Below are 19,620 nucleotides of genomic sequence, written 5' to 3' on the forward strand. Positions count from 1 at the left end.
TGTGTGTGGGGTTGGTGTGTGTGTGTGTGGGGTTGGTGTGTGTGTGTGTGTGGGGTTGGTTGTGTGTGTGTGTGGGGTTGGTGTGTGTGTGTGTGTGGGGTTGGTGTGTGTGTGTGTGTGGGGTTGGTGTGTGTGTGTGTGTGGTGGTGTGTGTGTTTGTGTGTGGGGTTGGTGTGGTGTGTGTGTGGGTTGGTGTGTGTGTGTTGTGTGTGGGGTTGGGGTGTGTGTGTGTGTGGGGTTGGGGTGTGTGTGTGTGTGGGGTTGGTGTGTGGGGTTGGTGTGGGGTTGGTGTGTGGGTTTGGTTTGGGGGGTTGGTGTGTGGGGTTGGTGTGTGGGGTTGGTGTGTGTGGTTTGTGTGTGGGGTTGGTGTGTGTGTGTGTGTGGGGTTGGTGTGTGTGTGTGGGAGGGGTTGGTGTGTGTGTGTGTGTCTGTGTGTGTGTGTGTGTGGGGGATGGGATGGTGTGTGTGTGTGGGAGGGGGTGGTGTGTGTGTGTGTGTGGGGTTGGTTGTGTGGTGTGGGTGGGGTTGGTGTGTGTGTGTGTGGGTGGGGTTGGTGTGTGTGTGTGTGTGGGGGTGGGGTGGTGTGTGTGTGGGTGTGGGGTGTGGGTGTGGTGTGTGTGTGTGTGGGTTGGTGGGTGTGTGTGTGTGTGTGTGGGTTGGTGTGTGTGTGTGTGTGTGTGGGGTTGGTTGTGTGTGTGGTGTGTTGTGTGGGGTTGGTGTGTGTGTGTGTGTGGGGTTGGGGTGTGTGTGTGTGTGGGGGTGGGGTGTGTGTGTGTGTGTGTGGGGTTGGTGTGTGGGGTTGGTGTGTGGGGTTGGTGTGTGTGTGTGTGTGGGGTTGGTGTGTGTGTGTGTGTGTGGGGTTGGTGTGTGTGTGTGTGTGGTGGGTGGTGTGTTGTGTGTGTGGTGTGTGTGGGGTTGGTGTGTGTGTGTGTGTGTGGGGTTGGTGGTGTGTGTGTGTGTGTGTGTGTGTTGTGTGTGGGTTGGTTTGGTGTGTGTGTGTGGTGTGGGGTTGGTGTGTGTGTGTGTGTGTGGGGTTGTGTGTGTGTGGGTGTTGGTGTGGGGTGGTGTGTGTGTGTGTGTGTGGGTGGGGTTGGTGTGTGTGTGTGTGTGTGGGTGTGGGGTTGGTGTGTGTGTGTGTGTGGGGGTGGTGTGTGTGTGTGTGTGTGGGGTTGGTGTGTGTGGTGTGTGTGGGGTTTGGTGTGTGTGTGTGTGTGTGGGGTTGGTGTGTGTGTGTGTGTGTGGGTGGGTGTTTGTGGGTTGTGTGTGGGTGTTGGTGGGTTGTGTGTGTGTGTGTGTGTGGGTTGTGTGTGTGTGTGGGTTGGTGTGTGTCTGTGTGTGTGGGTTGGTGTGTCTGTGTGTGTGTGGGTTGGTGTGTGTCTGTGTGTGTGGGTTGGTGTGTGTCTGTGTGTGTGGGTTGGTGTGTCTGTGTGTGTGTGGGTTGGTGTGTGTCTGTGTGTGGGGTTGGTGGTGTGTGTGTGTGTGGGTTGGTGTGTGTGTGTGTGTGGGGTGGTTGTGTGTGTGTGTGTGGTGTTGGTTGTGTGTGTGTGTGGGGTTGGTGTGTGTGTGTGTGTGGGGTTGGTGTGTGTGTGTGTGTGGGGTTGGTGTGTGTGTGTGTGGGGGGTTGGTGTGTGTGTGTGTGGGGGGTTGGTGTGTGTGTGTGTGGGGGGTTGGTGTGTGTGTGTGTGTGGGGTTGGTGTGTGTGTGTGTGGTGGGGTTGGTGTGTGTGTGTTGTTTGGGGTTGTGTGGTGTGTGGGTGTGTGGGGGGTTGGTGGGTGTTGTGTGGGGGGTTGGTGTGTGTGTGTGTGGGGGTTTGGTGTGTGTGTGTTGTGGGGGTTGGTGGGTGGGGTGTGTGTGGGGTTGGTGTGTGTGGGGGTGTGGTGTGTGTGTGTGTGTGTGTGGGGTTGGTGTGTTGTGGTGTGGGGTTGGTGTGTGTGTGTGTGGGGGGTGGTGTGTGTGTGTGTGTGGGGGGTTGGTGTGTGTGGTGTGTGGGGGGGGTTGGTGTGTGTGTGTGTGTGGGGTTGGTGTGTGTGTGTGTGTGGGGTTGGTGTTGTGTTGTGTGGGTGGGGTTGGTGTGTGGGGTTGGTGTGTGGGGTTGGTGTGTGGGGTTGGTGTGTGGGGTTGGTGTGTGGGGTTGGTGTGGGTGTGTGTGGGGGGTTGCTGTGTGTGTGTGTGGGGGGGTTGGTGTGTGTGTGTGTGTGGGGGGTTGGGGTGTGTGTGTGTGTGGGGTTGGTGTGTGTGTGTGTGTGGGTTGTGTGTGTGTGTGTGGGGGGTTGGTGTGTGTGTGTGTGTGGGGTTGGTGTGTGTGTGTGTGTGGGGTTGGGGGGGGTGTGTGTGGGGGGTGGTGTGGGTGTGTGAGTGGGGTGGGGTGTGTGTGTGTGTGGGGGGGTGGTGTGTGGGTGTGTGGGGGGTTGGGTGTGGTGTGGGGGTGGGGGGGGGGGTGGGTGGGGTGTGTGTGGGGGGGGTTGGGTGTGTGTGTGTGGGGGTTGGTGTGTGTGTGTGTGGGGGTTGGTGTGTGTGTGTGAGGGGTTGGTGTGTGTGTGGTGGGGAGGCGGTGGTGTGTGTGTGGTGGGGGGTGGTGTGTGTGGGGGGGGGGGGGTGGTGTGTGTGGGGGGGTTGGTGTGTGTGTGTGTGTGGGGTTGGTGTGTGTGTGTGTGTGTGTGGGGTTGGTGTGTGTGTGGGGTTGGTGTGTGTGTGGGGTTGGTGTGTGTGTGTGTGTGTGGGGTTGGTGTGTGTGGGGTTGGTGTGTGTGTGTGTGTGTGTGGGGTTGGTGTGTGTGGGGTTGGTGTGTGTGTGTGTGGGGTTGGTGTGTGTGTGGGGTTGGTGTGTGTGGGGTTGGTGTGTGTGTGTGTGGGGTTGGTGTGTGTGTGTGTGTGTGTGTGTGTGGGGTTGGTGTGTGTGTGTGTGTGTGTGTGTGTGGGGTTGGTGTGTGTGTGTGTGTGTGTGTGGGGTTGGTGTGTGTGTGTGTGGGGTTGGTGTGTGTGTGTGTGTGTGTGTGGGGTTGGTGTGTGTGGGGTTGGTGTGTTTGAGTGTGGGGTTGGTGTGTGTGGGTTTGGTGTGTGTGGGGTGTGTGTGAGTGGGGTTGGTGTGTGTGTGTGTGGGGTTGGTGTGTGTGTGTGTGTGGGGTTGGTGTGTGTGTGTGTGTGTGTGTGGGGTTGGTGTGTGTGTGTGTGTGTGTGTGGGGTTGGTGTGTGTGGGGTTGGTGTGTGTGTGTGTGGGGTTGGTGTGTGTGTGTGTGGGGTTGGTGTGTGTGTGTGTGTGTGTGTGGGGTTGGTGTGTGTGTGTGTGTGTGGGGTGTGTGTGTGTGTGTGTGTGTGTGTGGGGTTGGTGTGTGTGTGTGTGTGTGTGGGGTTGGTGTGTGTGTGTGTGTGTGTGTGGGGTTGGTGTGTGTGTGTGTGTGTGTGTGTGGGGTTGGTGTGTGTGTGTGTGGGGTTGGTGTGTGTGTGTGTGGGGTTGGTGTGTGTGTGTGTGGGGTTGGTGTGTGTGTGTGTGGGGTTGGTGTGTGTGTGTGTGTGTGTGGGGTTGGTGTGTGTGTGTGTGGGGTTGGTGTGTGTGTGTGTGTGTGTGTGTGGGGTTGATGTGTGTGGGGTTGGTGTGTGTGGGGTTGGTGTGTGTGTGGGGTTGGTGTGTGTGTGTGTGGGGTTGGTGTGTGTGGGGTTGGTGTGTGTGTGTGTGGGGTTGGTGTGTGTGTGTGGGGTTGGTGTGTGTGGGGTTGGTGTGTGTGGGGTTGGTGTGTGGGGTTGGTGTGTGTGGGGTTGGTGTGTGTGGGGTTGGTGTGTGTGGGGTTGGTGTGTGTGTGTGTGGGGTTGGTGTGTGTGGGGTTGGTGTGTGTGTGTGTGGGGTTGGTGTGTGTGGGGTTGGTGTGTGTGTGTGTGGGGTTGGTGTGTGTGGGGTTGGTGTGTGTGTGTGTGGGGTTGGTGTGTGTGTGTGGGGTTGGTGTGTGTGTGTGTGGGGTTGGTGTGTGTGTGTGTGTGTGTGTGTGTGGGGTTGGTGTGTGTGTGTGTGTGTGTGTGTGTGGGGTTGGTGTGTGTGTGTGTGTGTGTGTGTGTGTGTGGGGTTGGTGTGTGTGTGTGTGTGTGTGTGTGGGGTTGGTGTGTGTGTGTGGGGTTGGTGTGTGTGTGTGTGGGGTTGGTGTGTGTGTGTGTGGGGTTGGTGTGTGTGTGTGTGGGGTTGGTGTGTGTGTGTGTGGGGTTGGTGTGTGTGTGTGTGGGGTTGGTGTGTGTGTGTGTGGGGTTGGTGTGTGTGTGTGGGGTTGGTGTGTGTGTGTGTGTGGGGTTGGTGTGTGTGTGTGTGTGTGTGTGGGGTTGGTGTGTGTGTGTGTGTGTGTGTGTGGGGTTGGTGTGTGTGTGTGTGTGTGTGTGTGTGTGTGGGGTTGGTGTGTGTGTGTGTGTGTGTGGGGTTGGTGTGTGTGTGTGTGTGGGGTTGGTGTGTGTGTGTGTGTGTGTGGGGTTGGTGTGTGTGTGTGTGTGTGGGGTTGGTGTGTGTGTGTGTGTGTGGGGTTGGTGTGTGTGTGTGTGTGTGTGTGTGGGGTTGGTGTGTGTGTGTGTGTGTGTGTGTGGGGTTGGTGTGTGTGTGTGTGTGTGTGTGTGTGTGTGTGGGGTTGGTGTGTGTGTGTGTGTGTGTGTGTGGGGTTGGTGTGTGTGTGTGTGTGGGGTTGGTGTGTGTGTGGGGTTGGTGTGTGTGTGTGTGTGTGTGTGTGGGGTTGGTGTGTGTGTGTGTGTGTGTGTGTGGGGTTGGTGTGTGTGTGTGTGTGTGTGTGTGGGGTTGGTGTGTGTGTGTGTGTGTGTGTGTGGGGTTGGTGTGTGTGTGTGTGTGTGTGTGGGGTTGGTGTGTGTGTGTGTGTGTGTGTGGGGTTGGTGTGTGTGTGTGTGTGTGTGGGGTTGGTGTGTGTGTGTGTGTGTGTGGGGTTGGTGTGTGTGTGTGTGTGTGTGGGGTTGGTGTGTGTGTGTGTGTGTGGGGTTGGTGTGTGTGTGTGTGTGTGTGGGGTTGGTGTGTGTGTGTGTGTGTGGGGTTGGTGTGTGTGTGTGTGTGTGTGTGTGGGGTTGGTGTGTGTGTGTGTGTGTGTGGGGTTGGTGTGTGTGTGTGTGTGTGTGTGTGTGTGTGTGTGTGTGGGGTTGGTGTGTGTGTGTGTGTGTGGGGTTGGTGTGTGTGTGTGTGTGTGTGGGGTTGGTGTGTGTGTGGGGTTGGTGTGTGTGTGTGTGTGTGTGGGGTTGGTGTGTGTGTGTGTGTGTGTGGGGTTGGTGTGTGTGTGTGTGTGTGTGGGGTTGGTGTGTGTGTGTGTGTGTGGGGTTGGTGTGTGTGTGTGTGTGTGTGGGGTTGGTGTGTGTGTGTGTGGGGTTGGTGTGTGTGTGTGTGTGTGTGTGTGTGTGTGTGTGTGTGTGTGGGGTTGGTGTGTGTGTGTGTGTGTGTGTGTGTGTGTGTGTGTGTGTGTGTGTGGGGTTGGTGTGTGTGTGTGTGTGTGTGTGTGTGTGTTTGGGGTTGGTGTGTGTGTGTGTGTGTGTGGGGTTGGGGTTGGTGTGTGTGTGTGTGTGGGGTTGGTGTGTGTGTGTGTGTGTGTGGGGTTGGTGTGTGTGTGTGTGTGTGTGTGTGGGGTTGGTGTGTGTGTGTGTGTGTGTGTGTGTGTGTGTGGGGTTGGTGTGTGTGTGTGTGTGTGGGGTTGGTGTGTGTGTGTGTGTGTGTGGGGTTGGTGTGTGTGTGTGTGTGTGTGTGTGGGGTTGGTGTGTGTGTGTGTGTGTGTGTGTGTGTGGGGTTGGTGTGTGTGTGTGTGTGTGTGGGGTTGGTGTGTGTGTGTGTGTGTGTGTGTGGGGTTGGTGTGTGTGTGTGTGTGTGTGGGGTTGGTGTGTGTGTGTGTGTGTGTGTGTGGGGTTGGTGTGTGTGTGTGTGTGTGTGTGGGGTTGGTGTGTGTGTGTGTGTGTGTGTGTGTGGGGTTGGTGTGTGTGTGTGTGTGTGTGTGTGGGGTTGGTGTGTGTGTGTGTGTGTGTGTGTGGGGTTGGTGTGTGTGTGTGTGTGTGTGTGTGGGGTTGGTGTGTGTGTGTGTGTGTGTGTGTGGGGTTGGTGTGTGTGTGTGTGTGTGTGTGTGTGGGGTTGGTGTGTGTGTGTGTGTGTGTGTGTGGGGTTGGTGTGTGTGTGTGTGTGTGTGTGTGGGGTTGGTGTGTGTGTGTGTGTGTGTGTGTGGGGTTGGTGTGTGTGTGTGTGTGTGTGTGTGGGGTTGGTGTGTGTGTGTGTGTGTGTGTGTGGGGTTGGTGTGTGTGTGTGTGTGTGTGTGTGGGGTTGGTGTGTGTGTGTGTGTGTGTGTGTGGGGTTGGTGTGTGTGTGTGTGTGTGTGTGTGGGGTTGGTGTGTGTGTGTGTGTGTGTGTGTGTGGGGTTGGTGTGTGTGTGTGTGTGTGTGTGTGGGGTTGGTGTGTGTGTGTGTGTGGGGTTGGTGTGTGTGTGTGTGGGGTTGGTGTGTGTGTGTGTGGGGTTGGTGTGTGTGTGTGTGGGGTTGGTGTGTGTGTGTGTGTGTGTGTGTGTGTGGGGTTGGTGTGTGTGTGTGTGTGTGTGTGTGGGGTTGGTGTGTGTGTGTGTGTGTGTGTGTGGGGTTGGTGTGTGTGTGTGTGTGTGTGTGTGGGGTTGGTGTGTGTGTGTGTGTGTGTGTGTGGGGTTGGTGTGTGTGTGTGTGTGTGTGTGTGGGGTTGGTGTGTGTGTGTGTGTGTGTGTGTGTGGGGTTGGTGTGTGTGTGTGTGTGTGTGTGTGTGTGGGGTTGGTGTGTGTGTGTGTGTGTGTGTGGGGTTGGTGTGTGTGTGTGTGTGTGTGTGTGTGTGGGGTTGGTGTGTGTGTGTGTGTGTGTGTGTGGGGTTGGTGTGTGTGTGTGTGTGTGTGTGTGTGGGGTTGGTGTGTGTGTGTGTGTGTGTGTGTGGGGTTGGTGTGTGTGTGTGTGTGTGTGTGTGTGGGGTTGGGGTGTGTGTGTGTGTGTGTGTGTGTGTGGGGTTGGGGTTGGGGTTGGTGTGTGTGTGTGTGTGGGGTTGGGGTTGGGGTTGGTGTGTGTGTGTGTGTGGGGTTGGGGTTGGGGTTGGTGTGTGTGTGTGTGGGGTTGGGGTTGGGGTTGGGGTTGGTGTGTGTGTGTGTGGGGTTGGGGTTGGGGTTGGGGTTGGTGTGTGTGTGTGTGTGTGGGGTTGGGGTTGGGGTTGGTGTGTGTGTGTGGGGTTGGGGTTGGGGTTGGTGTGTGTGTGTGGGGTTGGGGTTGGGGTTGGTGTGTGTGTGTGGGGTTGGGGTTGGGGTTGGTGTGTGTGTGTGTGTGTGGGGTTGGGGTTGGGGTTGGTGTGTGTGTGTGGGGTTGGGGTTGGTGTGTGTGTGTGTGTGTGTGTGTGTGTGGGGTTGGGGTTGGTGTTGGTGTGTGTGTGTGTGTGTGGGGTTGGTGTTGGTGTGTGTGGGGGGGTTGGTGTGGTTGTAGGGACAAACAAGCAGTAATAGAAGCAGATCATCAAAAGATGTCACAAACAACAGAACAAAAGAACACATAGGTGTTAAAGTTGGTGATATCTAAACGAATGTGCTAATTAAGAATGGATGGTAGGGCACTCAAGGTATAGCTCTAGTGGGGATGGGGGGAGCAGAAAAGATTTTAAAATATTTAAAAATAATGGAAATAGGTGGGAAAAGAAAAATCTATATAATTTATTGGAAAAAAACGAAAGGGGGTGGGGATGGGGGAGGGAGTTCAAGATCTAAAGTTGTTGAATTCTATATTCAGTCTGGAAGGCTGTAAAGTGCATAGTCAGAAGATGAGGAGTTGTTCCTCCAGTTTGCGTTGGGCTTCACTGGAACAATGCAGCAAGCCAAGATCAGACATGTGGACAAGAGAGCAGGGTGGAGTGTTAAAATGGCAAGCGACAGGGAGCTTTGGGTCATTCTTGCGGACAGACCGCAGGTGTTCTGCAAAGCGGTCGCCCAGTTTACGTTTGGTCTCTCCAGTGTAGAGGAGACCACTTTGGGAGCAACGAATGCATTAGACTAAGTTGGGGGAAATGCAAGTGAAATGCTGCTTCACATGAAATGAGTGTTTGGGCCCTTGGACGGTGAGGAGAGAGGAAGTGAAGGGGCAGGTGTTGCATGTTTTGCGTGGGCATGGGGTGGTGCCATAGGAGGGTGTTGAGGAGTTGGGGGTGATGGAGGAGTGGACCAGGGTGTCCCGGAGGGAATGATCCCTATGGAATGCCGATAGGGGGGGTGAAGGGAAGATGTGTTTGGTGGTGGCATCATGCTGGAGTTGGCGGAAATGGCGGAGGATGATCCTTTGAATGGAGGCTGGTGGGGTGATAAGTGAGGACAAGGGGGACCCTATCATGTTTCTGGGAGGGAGGAGAAGGCAGGAGATGGGCCGGACACAGTTGAGGGCCCTGTCAACGACTGTGGGTGGAAACCCTCGGTTAAGGAAGAAGGAGGACATGTCAGAGGAACTGTTTTTGAAGGTAGCATCGGAACAGATGCGACGGAGGTGAAGGAACTGAGAGAATGGGATGGAGTCCTTACAGGAAGCGGGGTGTGAGGCGCTGTAGTCGAGCTAGCTGTGGGAGTCGGTAGGTTTGTAATGGATATTGGTGGACAGTCTATCACCAGAGATTGAGACAGAGAGGTCAAGGAAGGGAAGGGAAGTGTCAGAGATGGACCACGTGAAAATGATGGAGGGGTGGAGATTGGAAGCAAAATTAATAAATTTTTCCAAGTCCCGACAAGAGCATGAAGCAGCACCAAAGTAATCATCGATGTACCGGAGAAAGAGTTGTGGAAGGGGGCTGGAGTAGGACTGGAACAAGGATGTTCCACATACCCCATAAAGAGACAGGCATAGCTGGGGCTCATGCGGGTACCCATAGCCACACCTTTTTATTTGGAGGAAGTGAGAGGATTTGAAGGAGAAATTGTTCAGTGTGAGAACAAGTTCAGCCAGACGGAGGAGAGTAGTGGTGGATGGGGATTGTTCGGGCCTCTGTGTTCGAGGAAGAAGCTAAGGGCCCTCAGACCATCCTGGTGGGGGATGGATGTGTAGAGGGATTGGACGTCCATGGTGAAGAGGAAGCGGTTGGGGCCAGGGAAGTGGAAATTGTTGATGTGACGTAAGGTGTCAGAGGAATCACGGATGTAGGTGGGAAGGGACTGGACAAGGGGAGAGAGAAGGGAGTCAAGATAACGAGAAATGAGTTCTGTGGGGCAGGAGCAAGCTGAGACGATCAGTCTACCGGGGCTGTTCTGTTTGTGGATTTTGGGTAGGAGATAGTGGGCCGTCCGAGGTTGGGCGACTATCAGGTTGGAAGCTGTGGGAGGAAGATCCCCAGAGGAGATGGGGTCAGTGACATTCCTGGAAACAATGGCTTGATTTTTAAATGTATCTCCATCCATTGTTTTATCTCTACCTTTTTAGCCTATTTCGATCCCTTCCCTTCACCCCACCCCCACTAGGACTATCTGTACCTTGCTTGTCCTGCTTTCTACCCTTAATTAGCACATTCCTTGGATAATATCACCACCTTCAACACCTCTTTGTCTTTTTGTCTATGACATCTTTTGGCTATCTCCACCTATTACTGGCCCTCTATCCATCTCTACCTATCACACCACCCCACCCCCCCACCCCCCCCCCCCCCCCTTAAACCAGCTTATATTTCACCTCTTCTATTTTTACTTAGTTCTGTTGAAGAGTTATACTGACTTGAAATGTTAGCTGTGTTCCTCTCTGCAGTTGCTGCCAGACCAGCTGAGTTTCTCCAGGTATTTTTATTGTTTTGGATTTCCAGCAATGCAATTTTTTGCTTTTATCACTGTATGTCCTACTGGTTTTGGGGCTCTGTTTGGTTTCTTATCCCTGTTGGGTTGGGGTTCCCTTGGATTCCATTTTATTTTAGCTCTCCTGGGTTCTTTCTTGGTAAGTGCCAGGGAATTTTCACAGGAGGTGCACAATGAGTGCAGCCAATGGTCGCATTAATTTTAAAAGTTCAACAGATTTTACTGAAATGAATTCTTAGAAGGCATAGAGATTAAGAATATTATTAAGAATATTATTCCAGTCTCTAATTGTTAACTGGTTTTCTAATCTCTGCTGTGTTTTTCATTCCTGATGTGATTGGACATCAATTGTTGTCTGATAAGGCTCCTGTGAAGTTCCTTGTGATAAGGTGCTGTCTAATTGCCAGTTGTTGTTGTTGTTGCTCTCCAGCTGAGATTGTCCCGCGGGGGGGGCGGGGCTCCTGCGCTCTCCGGGTGATTGACAGTCGGACAGACTGCGGCTGTGCGGAGTGACGCCAGCCAGCTCAGACCGGAACCTGCGCGCCACGCGGAGCAGGCCGGGAGCTGTAGTCCTCCCCGCCCGGAGTCCGCGGGCTGCGCGGGCGGCCGCGCCGGGCTGGAGGACTCCAAGCGCCGGCGTGCGCCGCGGCACGGGGCCGCGTCTGCGCGGTGAGCGGGCAGCGGGCGAGCTGGAGACCCAAACAGTGAGGGGCTGATCGGCGTTTGCGGAGGCTCCGGGCGGCCTTTGGAGGCGGTAATGTCCCCCTGGGCCTGCTTATAAAGGCTGTGCTGTAACCTACACCCTCAGAGAGCATTAGCACTGCCTGACTGGCACCCATGGAAATGGCTCACATTCGAGACTTCAGTATACAGGTAGGAGCAGGGGCAGCTGCTGGCATTTTATTGGATGTGGCTGGCCCTGGGTTTTTTCCCCTCTATTTCTCTCCTCCCCACCCTCTTACTTCAAAAAAAAATACAGATGACTCTCCTTCCCTTTCAGTCATGTCAATGAGATGCCCATCAGCGCGAGGTCGCTTCCATGTGTTCACATTCTTGGTGGCAGGTGCTCAGGGTTGGACCAGCCCTGTCGTCACCCTCGAAGGATTCTCTGATTGACGTGTGAGTTGGTATTGCCCACTTGATCAAGTGTGGCTTCAAGGAACCTTCCTAAAATTGAAGTCAATGGGAGTCGGGGGGTGGGGGGGGGAGAAGGGGGGGGGAAACGTCTCCACAGGTTAGAAGTCATAGCAAGCACAAAGGAAGATGGTCGTGGTTGTTGGTCAGTCACCTCAGTCCCTGGACAATGTTGCAGGAGTTCCTCAGGGTAGTGCCCCAGGCCCAACCATCTTCAGTTTCTTCATAAGGCCAGCAGTGGGGATGTTTGACGATTGCAAGGTGTTCAGTGCCATTCACCACTCCTCCGATACTGCAACTGCCTGTGCCCATGTGCAGCAAGACCTGGATGACATTCAGGCTTGGGCTGATAAGTGGCATTTGTGCTGCCCAAGTGCCATGCAATGACCACCTCCAATATGAGAGTCTAAACGCTTTCTCCACATACTTAATAGTGATGCCATTTTTCAATCCTGCACCATCTGGGGGTTACCATTGACCAGAATCTTAATTGGACCAACCATACAAGCACTGGCTACAAGAGCAGGGCAGAGGCTGGGATTTCTGTGGCGAGTAACTCAGCTCATTCCCCAAAGCCTGTCCGCTATCTACAAGGCACAATTCAGGAGTGTGATGGAATACTTTCACTTGCCTGAATAAGTGCAACTCCAACAACACTCAAGAAACTCAACACCATCCAGGACAAAGCAGCCTGCTAGATTGGCACCCATCCGCCACATTAAACATTCACTCCCTCTACCACTCCCACACAATGTGTACTATTTACAAGATGCAGTGCAGCACCTTGCTTCATTGACAGCACCTTCCAAACCTGCGACCTCTATCATTTGGAAGGACAAAGCTGGGAACACCTCCACTTGCAAGTTTCCCTCCAAGCCACGCGCAATCCTGATTTGAAACTATATTGTCATTCCTTCACTTGTTGGGTCAAAATTCTGGATCTCCCTCCCTAACAGCCTTGTGGGTGTAACTACACCACATGGACTGCAGCAATTCAAGACAGCTCACCACCATCTTCTCGAAGGCAGTGATTGCTTGTCTTGCCAGCTGTGCCCACTCCCCATGAATTAATAAAAATAAAAGCACCCTTTCTCATACCCACACAAAAAGATGAATCCATCCTTTTGTTGTAAAATGGAGTTTTACAATAAGATATCGGTGTCGGTTGGAAACCTTTTTTTATTTGAAATAGCCTGACTGATATGTTTGTACTAATCCTGTGGCAAAAACTGAGGTGTTTTTTAATTAGCACTGCATAAAGCTAATTTGATAAAAGGTAATAAATTCATTCCAGTGCCTTAGAACCAAGGGAGCTGTGGACATTTTCTTTTGGACAAATCCAAATGTATCAGCAGTTTGTAACAAAATGTTCTTATGCGGGAGTCTGACTATTGGGTCATCTTGCTGTGATTGTGGTAGAGGCTTCTCCTACAATGTATGTGCTGACCATGATCAGCTCTGCTTTTCTGCTGGTTTCTACATTTGTTCATCATTAGGTCAGGAGCCAAGGCTTATGGTTCAAGACAACTTAATGCCGGCTGTCAGGGAATTTCAGGTGCTACTTCTCCATGATTTTGTTTACCAGCTTGTAAGATGCAATAATAAATGGTAAAGAAAAATCTGAAATAAAAGCAAAAAATGCTGGAAACACTCAACAGATCTGGCAGCATCTGTGGAGAGAGAAATAGTTAAAATTTCAGATCTGTAACCTATCATCAGCAAAGCCCAGGGCCAGCAGCATCAACATTGAAACCATGATGTTGAAAAGCCAGCAATGGTGAACTGGATGTTTAATCAGACTAGTTTGTTACATATGCCTGAAGCAGCTTTTACAGGCACTTGAAAGAAGGTAAGCACAGCAGAAATGCTTCAGATATTCTGGATGGCACCATTAAGAGCAGCAGCATTCATATCTTCCTTTTCAATCACTTGTATGTGACCTGGTAGAGGGGCTTGAAGAGACAACATGACCAACTGGACTACAGGGGAAAAAATGAAAGTACATGTGAATTGGCAGAACCGTTCTGCAATCAATCAACTGATCAAGGTGGACTTGTATGCCTATCGTGCTTTGGACTTGTCATCTCAGAGCCATGTGTGCTGCCAATGCCACATCTAACTTAGCTGAATATTCCAGCCCATGATGGCGATGAGACAGATGTTAGCACTATACTGCAATGCACCAAGGTTAAAGAGAGAAATCAAGAAATAGTGATTGGGCAATGTAACTTTGTGTTTAAAATACTGCAACTTGGAGGATGTAGTTCAGATTGACCCTTATTGAAACAGTCAGATACAATCACTGGTATCAGTGCCTAATCATTATGGATGGAAAGAAAGAGAGGGCATTAATGGCAGCCACTAGTAGATGAGAGAGCCTGGAATCTATCGTTGTTGCATTCCTAAATAAACATCTGGATTTCTTTTTCAGGGTAAGATGCATCAAAGGGCATTGCTTTTGAATGTTTCCCTTTGCTTGTTATATGTTTCCTTTTCGAGCATTGTTGTACATTAGAAATCACTGCAGATGTAGTACCAGCAATATTGTTTTAGCCACGTGTAATAATGTCACTGTATTAGAAAATGCATTATCTATCGCGTACTTGTATATGTTTCCTTAGCAAACATCTGCCGTCATCCAATGCTAAACTTTGCAGTTCCACTCTTTTGCCAGAGCTTGGAATCCTGGTATGAATTTAACAGACACACCGTATCTTAGTGCAACTTATGAGTTTCCGCCCAGCCAGTATTTTGATTTTGGCAGAATGATTGCCTGGAATTTTGACTTGCACAAGACATGGGAGACCCACTCCTTGGCCTTTGTTATGACGTACATTGTTGGAGCTGCTCTCTATTGGCTAGGCTTTCTATTGCTGGCTTGGAGCAGTTAACCTGGCTGTGGTGACAGCTCCTCTTTCCATACAATGTTGTTGGTGTTTCCATGGTGCTGAAGTCTGGCACTTTCATCCGCTTTTCATACCACTTTAGGTGATGACCAATAAGCAGTAACTGAGGAATTAAAGCACGCAACAATCAAAAACGTACATGCACATTCTGCCTTTCGCCTTGATCTTTTTCGGAGTTTGTTGGTAAAATGCTAACATTCACTTGCTTATGAACCATGCAAATATGAATGTTGAAATCATGCATCCAGCAACTGTTTCTAACTCATTTTCGAATCAAAAATGCAATTAGCTACATCTGGATTGCCAATAGTGGCTAACACATTGGACAATGCTGGTTTGGAATGCAAACAAAAGCTGGATCAGAGCAGCAGTAGATATACTTCTCTTTATTCTCTTATGGTCTTATTGTTAACTCATCTAACAGCACCTTCCATTTTAAATCAGTTTTTGAGCTTTTAATTGTAGAATTGCTCCCCTTTAACCAAGCCACTCATCTGAGTGAAAAATTTGTTCATAATTTCACGTAAGTTCTTCATTTTCCTTATAACAGAACTTTTTAATTTGTTCATGGAATGTTGGCATCGCTGGCTAAACTAGCATTTATTGCCCATCCCAGAGGACATTTTAAGAGTCAACCACATTCTGCGGAGACACATGTAGGCTAGACCAGGTAAGGATGGTGGATTTTCTCCCCCCTAAAGGGCATTAGTGAACCAGATGAGCTCTTACGACAATTGACAATGGTTATTATTAGACTGTTAATTCCAGATTTTTGAGTTTAAACTCTGCCTTGGTAGGATTCAAACCCAGGTCCCCAGAGCATTACCCTGGGTCTCTAGATCACTAGTCCAGTGACAATGCCACTGTGCCACAATCCTAAAGAATATGAGAATAAGTTGTTGGTCAATATTACCTTAATTTTTCTGTTTTGTATTTACTTCATGGAGGCAGGTGATTTCAGTCCTCAATCATCTGATAATCTAATTGCAAATGATGACGAAACAACTGTCATATCATGTCATAATGCCAGGCACCAATGTTGAAAAGGGGATAGGAATCTTCCAGTTACTGACTCGCTGATTTATTTCTCAGTTTAACCAGTAAGATGGTTGCAATGCCATTATTAGTTGTAACCTGTGAATCCTGTTCATCAGTGACAAGTAGAGCAGTCAGTATCAGCACAATACCACAAAATATGTAGTTAGAACCTCAAATGAAATGAAATCAAACTCAAATATGTAAAGATTTTGACATGAGTGTTTTGCACCATACATATTACCTTGCTAAATTTTAGTGCCAGGCTTTTTTTTAAAAAAAATCCAGTCATTATCTTCTGGCTCCCTGACCTCTAATTGATCAAGAACTGCTCAAGAGCAGTTAGCCTCCAATTGACCTCAAGAAGGCACGGCATTTAGAACTTGTCTTAGAGGGGAAGTATATATGTGTGCCTTAGCAGATGAAAAACTTGTACCTTACTATGATATTCATGTCCATATAAAAGGCATATTTTTTGTGTTACTGTAAGCAGCATCAGGTGATATCTCCCAGTATAGATTATAAGTAATAACAGATGCTGGGGAGGGATTTCCAGCTGTAATCTAAAGTGATAAGCAGGCTACTGCTGTAAAGTGCCTGAACTTTTCTCTCCTGGCTACGAAATCATCCTGAAATGCCTTTCTGCATGTGATGTCACCCCTCTGAGTAAAATGGCAAAGAATAGTGATTACTAATCAGTCTCCCCCTGGCATTGCAGACAGGGAGTCAAAACCGAGTGTAGTTTTCAAGTGAAGTGGGGTTAGAGGATGGAGGATAATTGAGCCAGTGACGGATGTATGTCTGTTCTCATTTTAAAGTCAAAGTTCTGTCCCTTATTTGTGCATGATAACCTTGATTTTTATATAATACTTAGTTACATTGCAACACCGAGGGCAATTTGAGAAACAGGGAAATAGCATTGGTTAGAGTATAGAGGCTTTTCTGCAGTACAGGGTGAGGAACTGCAGATACAAAACCAAGAGGCTCCAAACACCACCACTGGCAGGGGAATATCATTACAGCATGAGAAGTCACTTCAGCAACTTTCGTTATCATCATGGATACAGGAATTCATAGAGTAAAAGCTGACACAAAGAACTGAAAATAAGCAGTAAGTTCTTGAAAACAGGAAGTGTGTGTAGGTGTAAGATTTCCCATTTGTTATAAATAATTCCAAGTTATGGTGGACAGAAAATGCCAGAAATACTCAGATTAGGCAGCATCTGTAGATAGAGAAACAGGTTCTTTCTCTACTTATGCTGCCCTACCTGAATATTTCCAACTCTTTCTGTTTATATTTTATATTTCCAGCATTAACATCATTGTGCCATCATAAAATGGAGCTCCGTTCTTCACTTTCTATCCTCTACAAAGAGAGTAGGAAGAGATAGCTGAAGATGATCCTGGATTGATTTGGCCCATCTGCTCTTTGCCTGGCATATGTTGTCTGCAATCTGACAAGGGCACCCACGGCTAATACTTTTCCCATGATGCTCAGCAGGGAGATGGCTCAATAGTTGTTGCAATCGCTGCAGTCACCCTTGTCCTTGTACAGGGTCACGATCTTTGGATGACGCATATCCTGGGGCAGTGTCCTCCCTCCAGCAGAGACAAATAAATTTGTGCAGATACTGCAGGAGTGCCGATTTTCCCGTGCTTGGTGAGTTCAGACGATAAGCATCATCACTTGCAGCTTTGCCTATGGTAAGCGTGTCAATGGCTTTTCTAAGCACCTCCACTGTGGGTCCGCTATCTATCTCTGCCATGACAAACAGGCATTTTGTAGTGTCTAGAACTTCCTTGGTGACTACATTCTCCCGAGAATACCACTCAAGGTAGTGCTCCACCCATCTCTCCAACTGTTTATGGCGGTCACAGTATCTTTACAGTGCTGAAGGAGGCCATTTGACCCATCAAGCCTGCACTGATGAGTCCTTGATGACCTCCCCTGCCTTTGTTTTCAATGGAGATGTTTTCTTTGCTGATGGATGTGTTGCCTTTTTTATCCCTTCATACATGCACTTAGCATTCCATGTGTTAAAGGACATTTGGCTATTCTGGCAAAGTTGTAATCAATAGTTAGTGGCGCACCACCAAGCAGTCTGTTGGATTTTGAGTGACTCATAGTGCATTCTGAATATTCTCACTCAGATCTCTCTTGTAAATGAGGAGATGGGATCACTTAGCTTCAATGACAGGAGCCATCACAGTGATTTTAGCCTTGAACCAGTCAGCAATCTTTCACTCTTGTTGACAGTGCAGTATTGTAGATGGTGTCTTGGAGTAGGTTCCATTCCACCTCTGTACTCTGTGTAGGAATATCAGAGAGCGCCTGTTCAATTGAGTCAAGGAACTGTTGGGTTTTGTCTGGTTAGGCAGTATGCCTCACGATGATACAAGGACGGCAATTGAATAAATAAACTTCATCCTAACGCTGGTGCACCCCAGTGAGTGATCTATATCACAGTCAGCACTGTGGCTGCATGTATTCAGAATGCTGTTGTGAACCCAAAATTTCTTAAATAGTGATAGGCATTAGAAGATCCAGAGATGTCAATATGTGGAGATGGACAAAAGTAGAAAAACTAAGAACAAGGTGAGAGGGGACTGGCTCAATGGAACAGGAGCAGACTGAATCATATGTTGATAGAGTCGATCACAGGCTAAATTAATGTGGCAAACCTGTTTTAATACTTTCCTATAATGGTGTTATAAGTAAGGGTATATTTTTCTAATGGAGTCTGATGTGATTCAACAAGTTAATGGGGAAGTTACGTGAACTTTTCTAGTTTAGTAGCACCAAATTGCCATAGTCTCCCAATGTCAGGGTCTCCTGCAATGGGCACTCAAACTTGTTAGATTCGATTAAAGGCAAGGAATATCCTTGGCTTTAAAGGCAAGGAATATCCTTGGCTTTAAAGGCAAGGAATATCCTTGGCTTTAAAGGCAAGGAATATCCTTGGCTTTAAAGGCAAGGAATATCCTTGGCTTTAAAGGCAAGGAATATCCTTGGCTTTAAAGGCAAGGAATATCCTTGGCTTTAAAGGCAAGGAATATCCTTGGCTTTAAAGGCAAGGAATATCCTTGGCTTTAAAGGCAAGGAATATCCTTGGCTTTAAAGGCAAGGAATATCCTTGGCTTTAAAGGCAAGGAATATCCTTGGCTTTAAAGGCAAGGAATATCCTTGGCTTTAAAGGCAAGGAATATCCTTGGCTTTAAAGGCAAGTCTGACTGAGAGATATCCAGGTAAAATTTAAAACTCTTGCCACGTGGTACTGTGCATTATTCTGCGCAAGTAAGATTGTAAATAAAGTTTGAGATGCATGATACTGTCCATTAGGTTGGGTAATTGCCTTCCAATACTATACTAGTTTTAGGGTGCTTAGAATAGCAGAAGTTACTGATTGTTTGCTGTGGTTCAACATTATATTTGCTTTGTTGTCAATTCCTGACAGACTGCTGTGATTCTTCCTTTTGCAAGCCTCTGCATCACTACACTATACAGCAAAAACTGTTGACTAGGGGATGGTTTCAAATCTGTAATAGATTGATGGGCTCAGAGGATAGAAGTGAACCTTGAGCAGCTTATAATAGATGCATCCAAGAGGACCCTGTAATTTTATTACAGCTCAGAATTATCCCTGGCCAATATATGTACCAGTCCATACAGGATAGAGGCAATATTACATATCATTCCATTTGTTCCAGGCACCATTCCCTAGAAGAAGAATCAGTGATCCCTGCTACATGCTCAGTGATTGCTGTTTTTCATTGTATATTGCTCCCACCCCATTGTGGGTTGAAAGAGTGTCTGAGAATAAGAGAGACAGAGAATATTTTGCTGTTTTATAACCTTCATGCTACCAGTGATCTCATTGAGTGAGCTGAACTGATTCCAGATCTGGCAAGGGGCATGTGGTAAATCATAGAATGTTGCAGCTCAGAGACAGCTATTTGGTCCATCGTGCTTATGCTAGTTCTTTGGTAGAGCTATGCAATTAACTTCAATCCCCTGCTCTTTCTCCATAGCCCCACAGTTTCTCCTTACTCTATCAAACTATTCATGATTTTGAACATCTCTATCAAATCTTCTTAATCTACTCTGTGGAGAACAACCCCAGCTTCTCCACATAACTTAGTCTCTTATCCCTGGTACTATTTTAAAAAATCACTTCTGCATCCTCAACCTTGCACCCAGCAATAAACAAAACATTCCCACTGAGGCCTAACCAGTGGTTTATAAAGATTTAGCCTAACTTCCTTGCTTTTGTATTCAGTGCCCCAGTTAATAAGGCCAGGGAGTCCATGTGCCTTTGTTTTAACAGCCGCCTTAATTTGTCCTGCGATCTTCAAATATTTGAGACCCCCCCAGGTCTTGCTGTTCCTGCAACTCCGTTGAAATTATACCATTTAGTTCATATTGCCGCTCTTCATTCTTCCTTCTAAAATGTATCACTTCAGTTTCATCTGCCCATTCCTCCAGTCTGTCCGTCCTCCTGAAGACTGTTACTGTTTGCCTGCTTATTTACTACATTTCCAGTTTCTTACCATCTGCAATCTTTAAAACTTTGAAATTGTGTCCTGTTGAGGAGATTTGATAGAGATAGTCAAAATCATGACAGATCTGGACAGAGCAGATAGGGAAAAACTGTTCCAGTTGGTGTAAGGATTGAGAATGAGAGGGCACCAATTTAAGGTAATTGGAAAAAGAAACAATAGCAACATGAAGAAAAACATTTTCACACAGCGAGTGGTTAGGATCTGGAATGCATTGCTTGAGAGGGTGTT

At 48.9% G+C, this 19,620-nt stretch overlaps 1 protein-coding gene across 5 annotated transcripts in view; it reads left to right on the top strand.

Annotated features, from left to right (window-relative positions):
• The first annotated feature begins 10,383 nt into the window (after positions 1-10,383).
• The window catches only part of stk25b (serine/threonine kinase 25b), a 68,068-nt gene continuing 58,831 nt past the window's right edge, over positions 10,384-19,620 (top strand). Inside the window, exons 1-2 of one of the 5 annotated variants that reach the window (XM_041174786.1) lie at positions 10,391-10,630; positions 10,758-10,876. Coding sequence is in view for 4 of the 5 variants with exons in the window: in XM_041174797.1 (XP_041030731.1) it covers positions 10,595-10,630 (36 nt within the window). In the remaining variant the exon portion in view is untranslated. Of the gene's footprint in view, positions 10,631-10,757; positions 10,877-19,620 lie in introns of all 5 variants that reach the window. The other 4 variants (XM_041174797.1, XM_041174804.1, XM_041174773.1 and 1 more) reach the window with 4 other exon arrangements.

This window comes from Carcharodon carcharias, chromosome 2 (genome assembly GCF_017639515.1).
Source record: "Carcharodon carcharias isolate sCarCar2 chromosome 2, sCarCar2.pri, whole genome shotgun sequence".
Taxonomy (NCBI): domain Eukaryota; kingdom Metazoa; phylum Chordata; class Chondrichthyes; order Lamniformes; family Lamnidae; genus Carcharodon; species Carcharodon carcharias.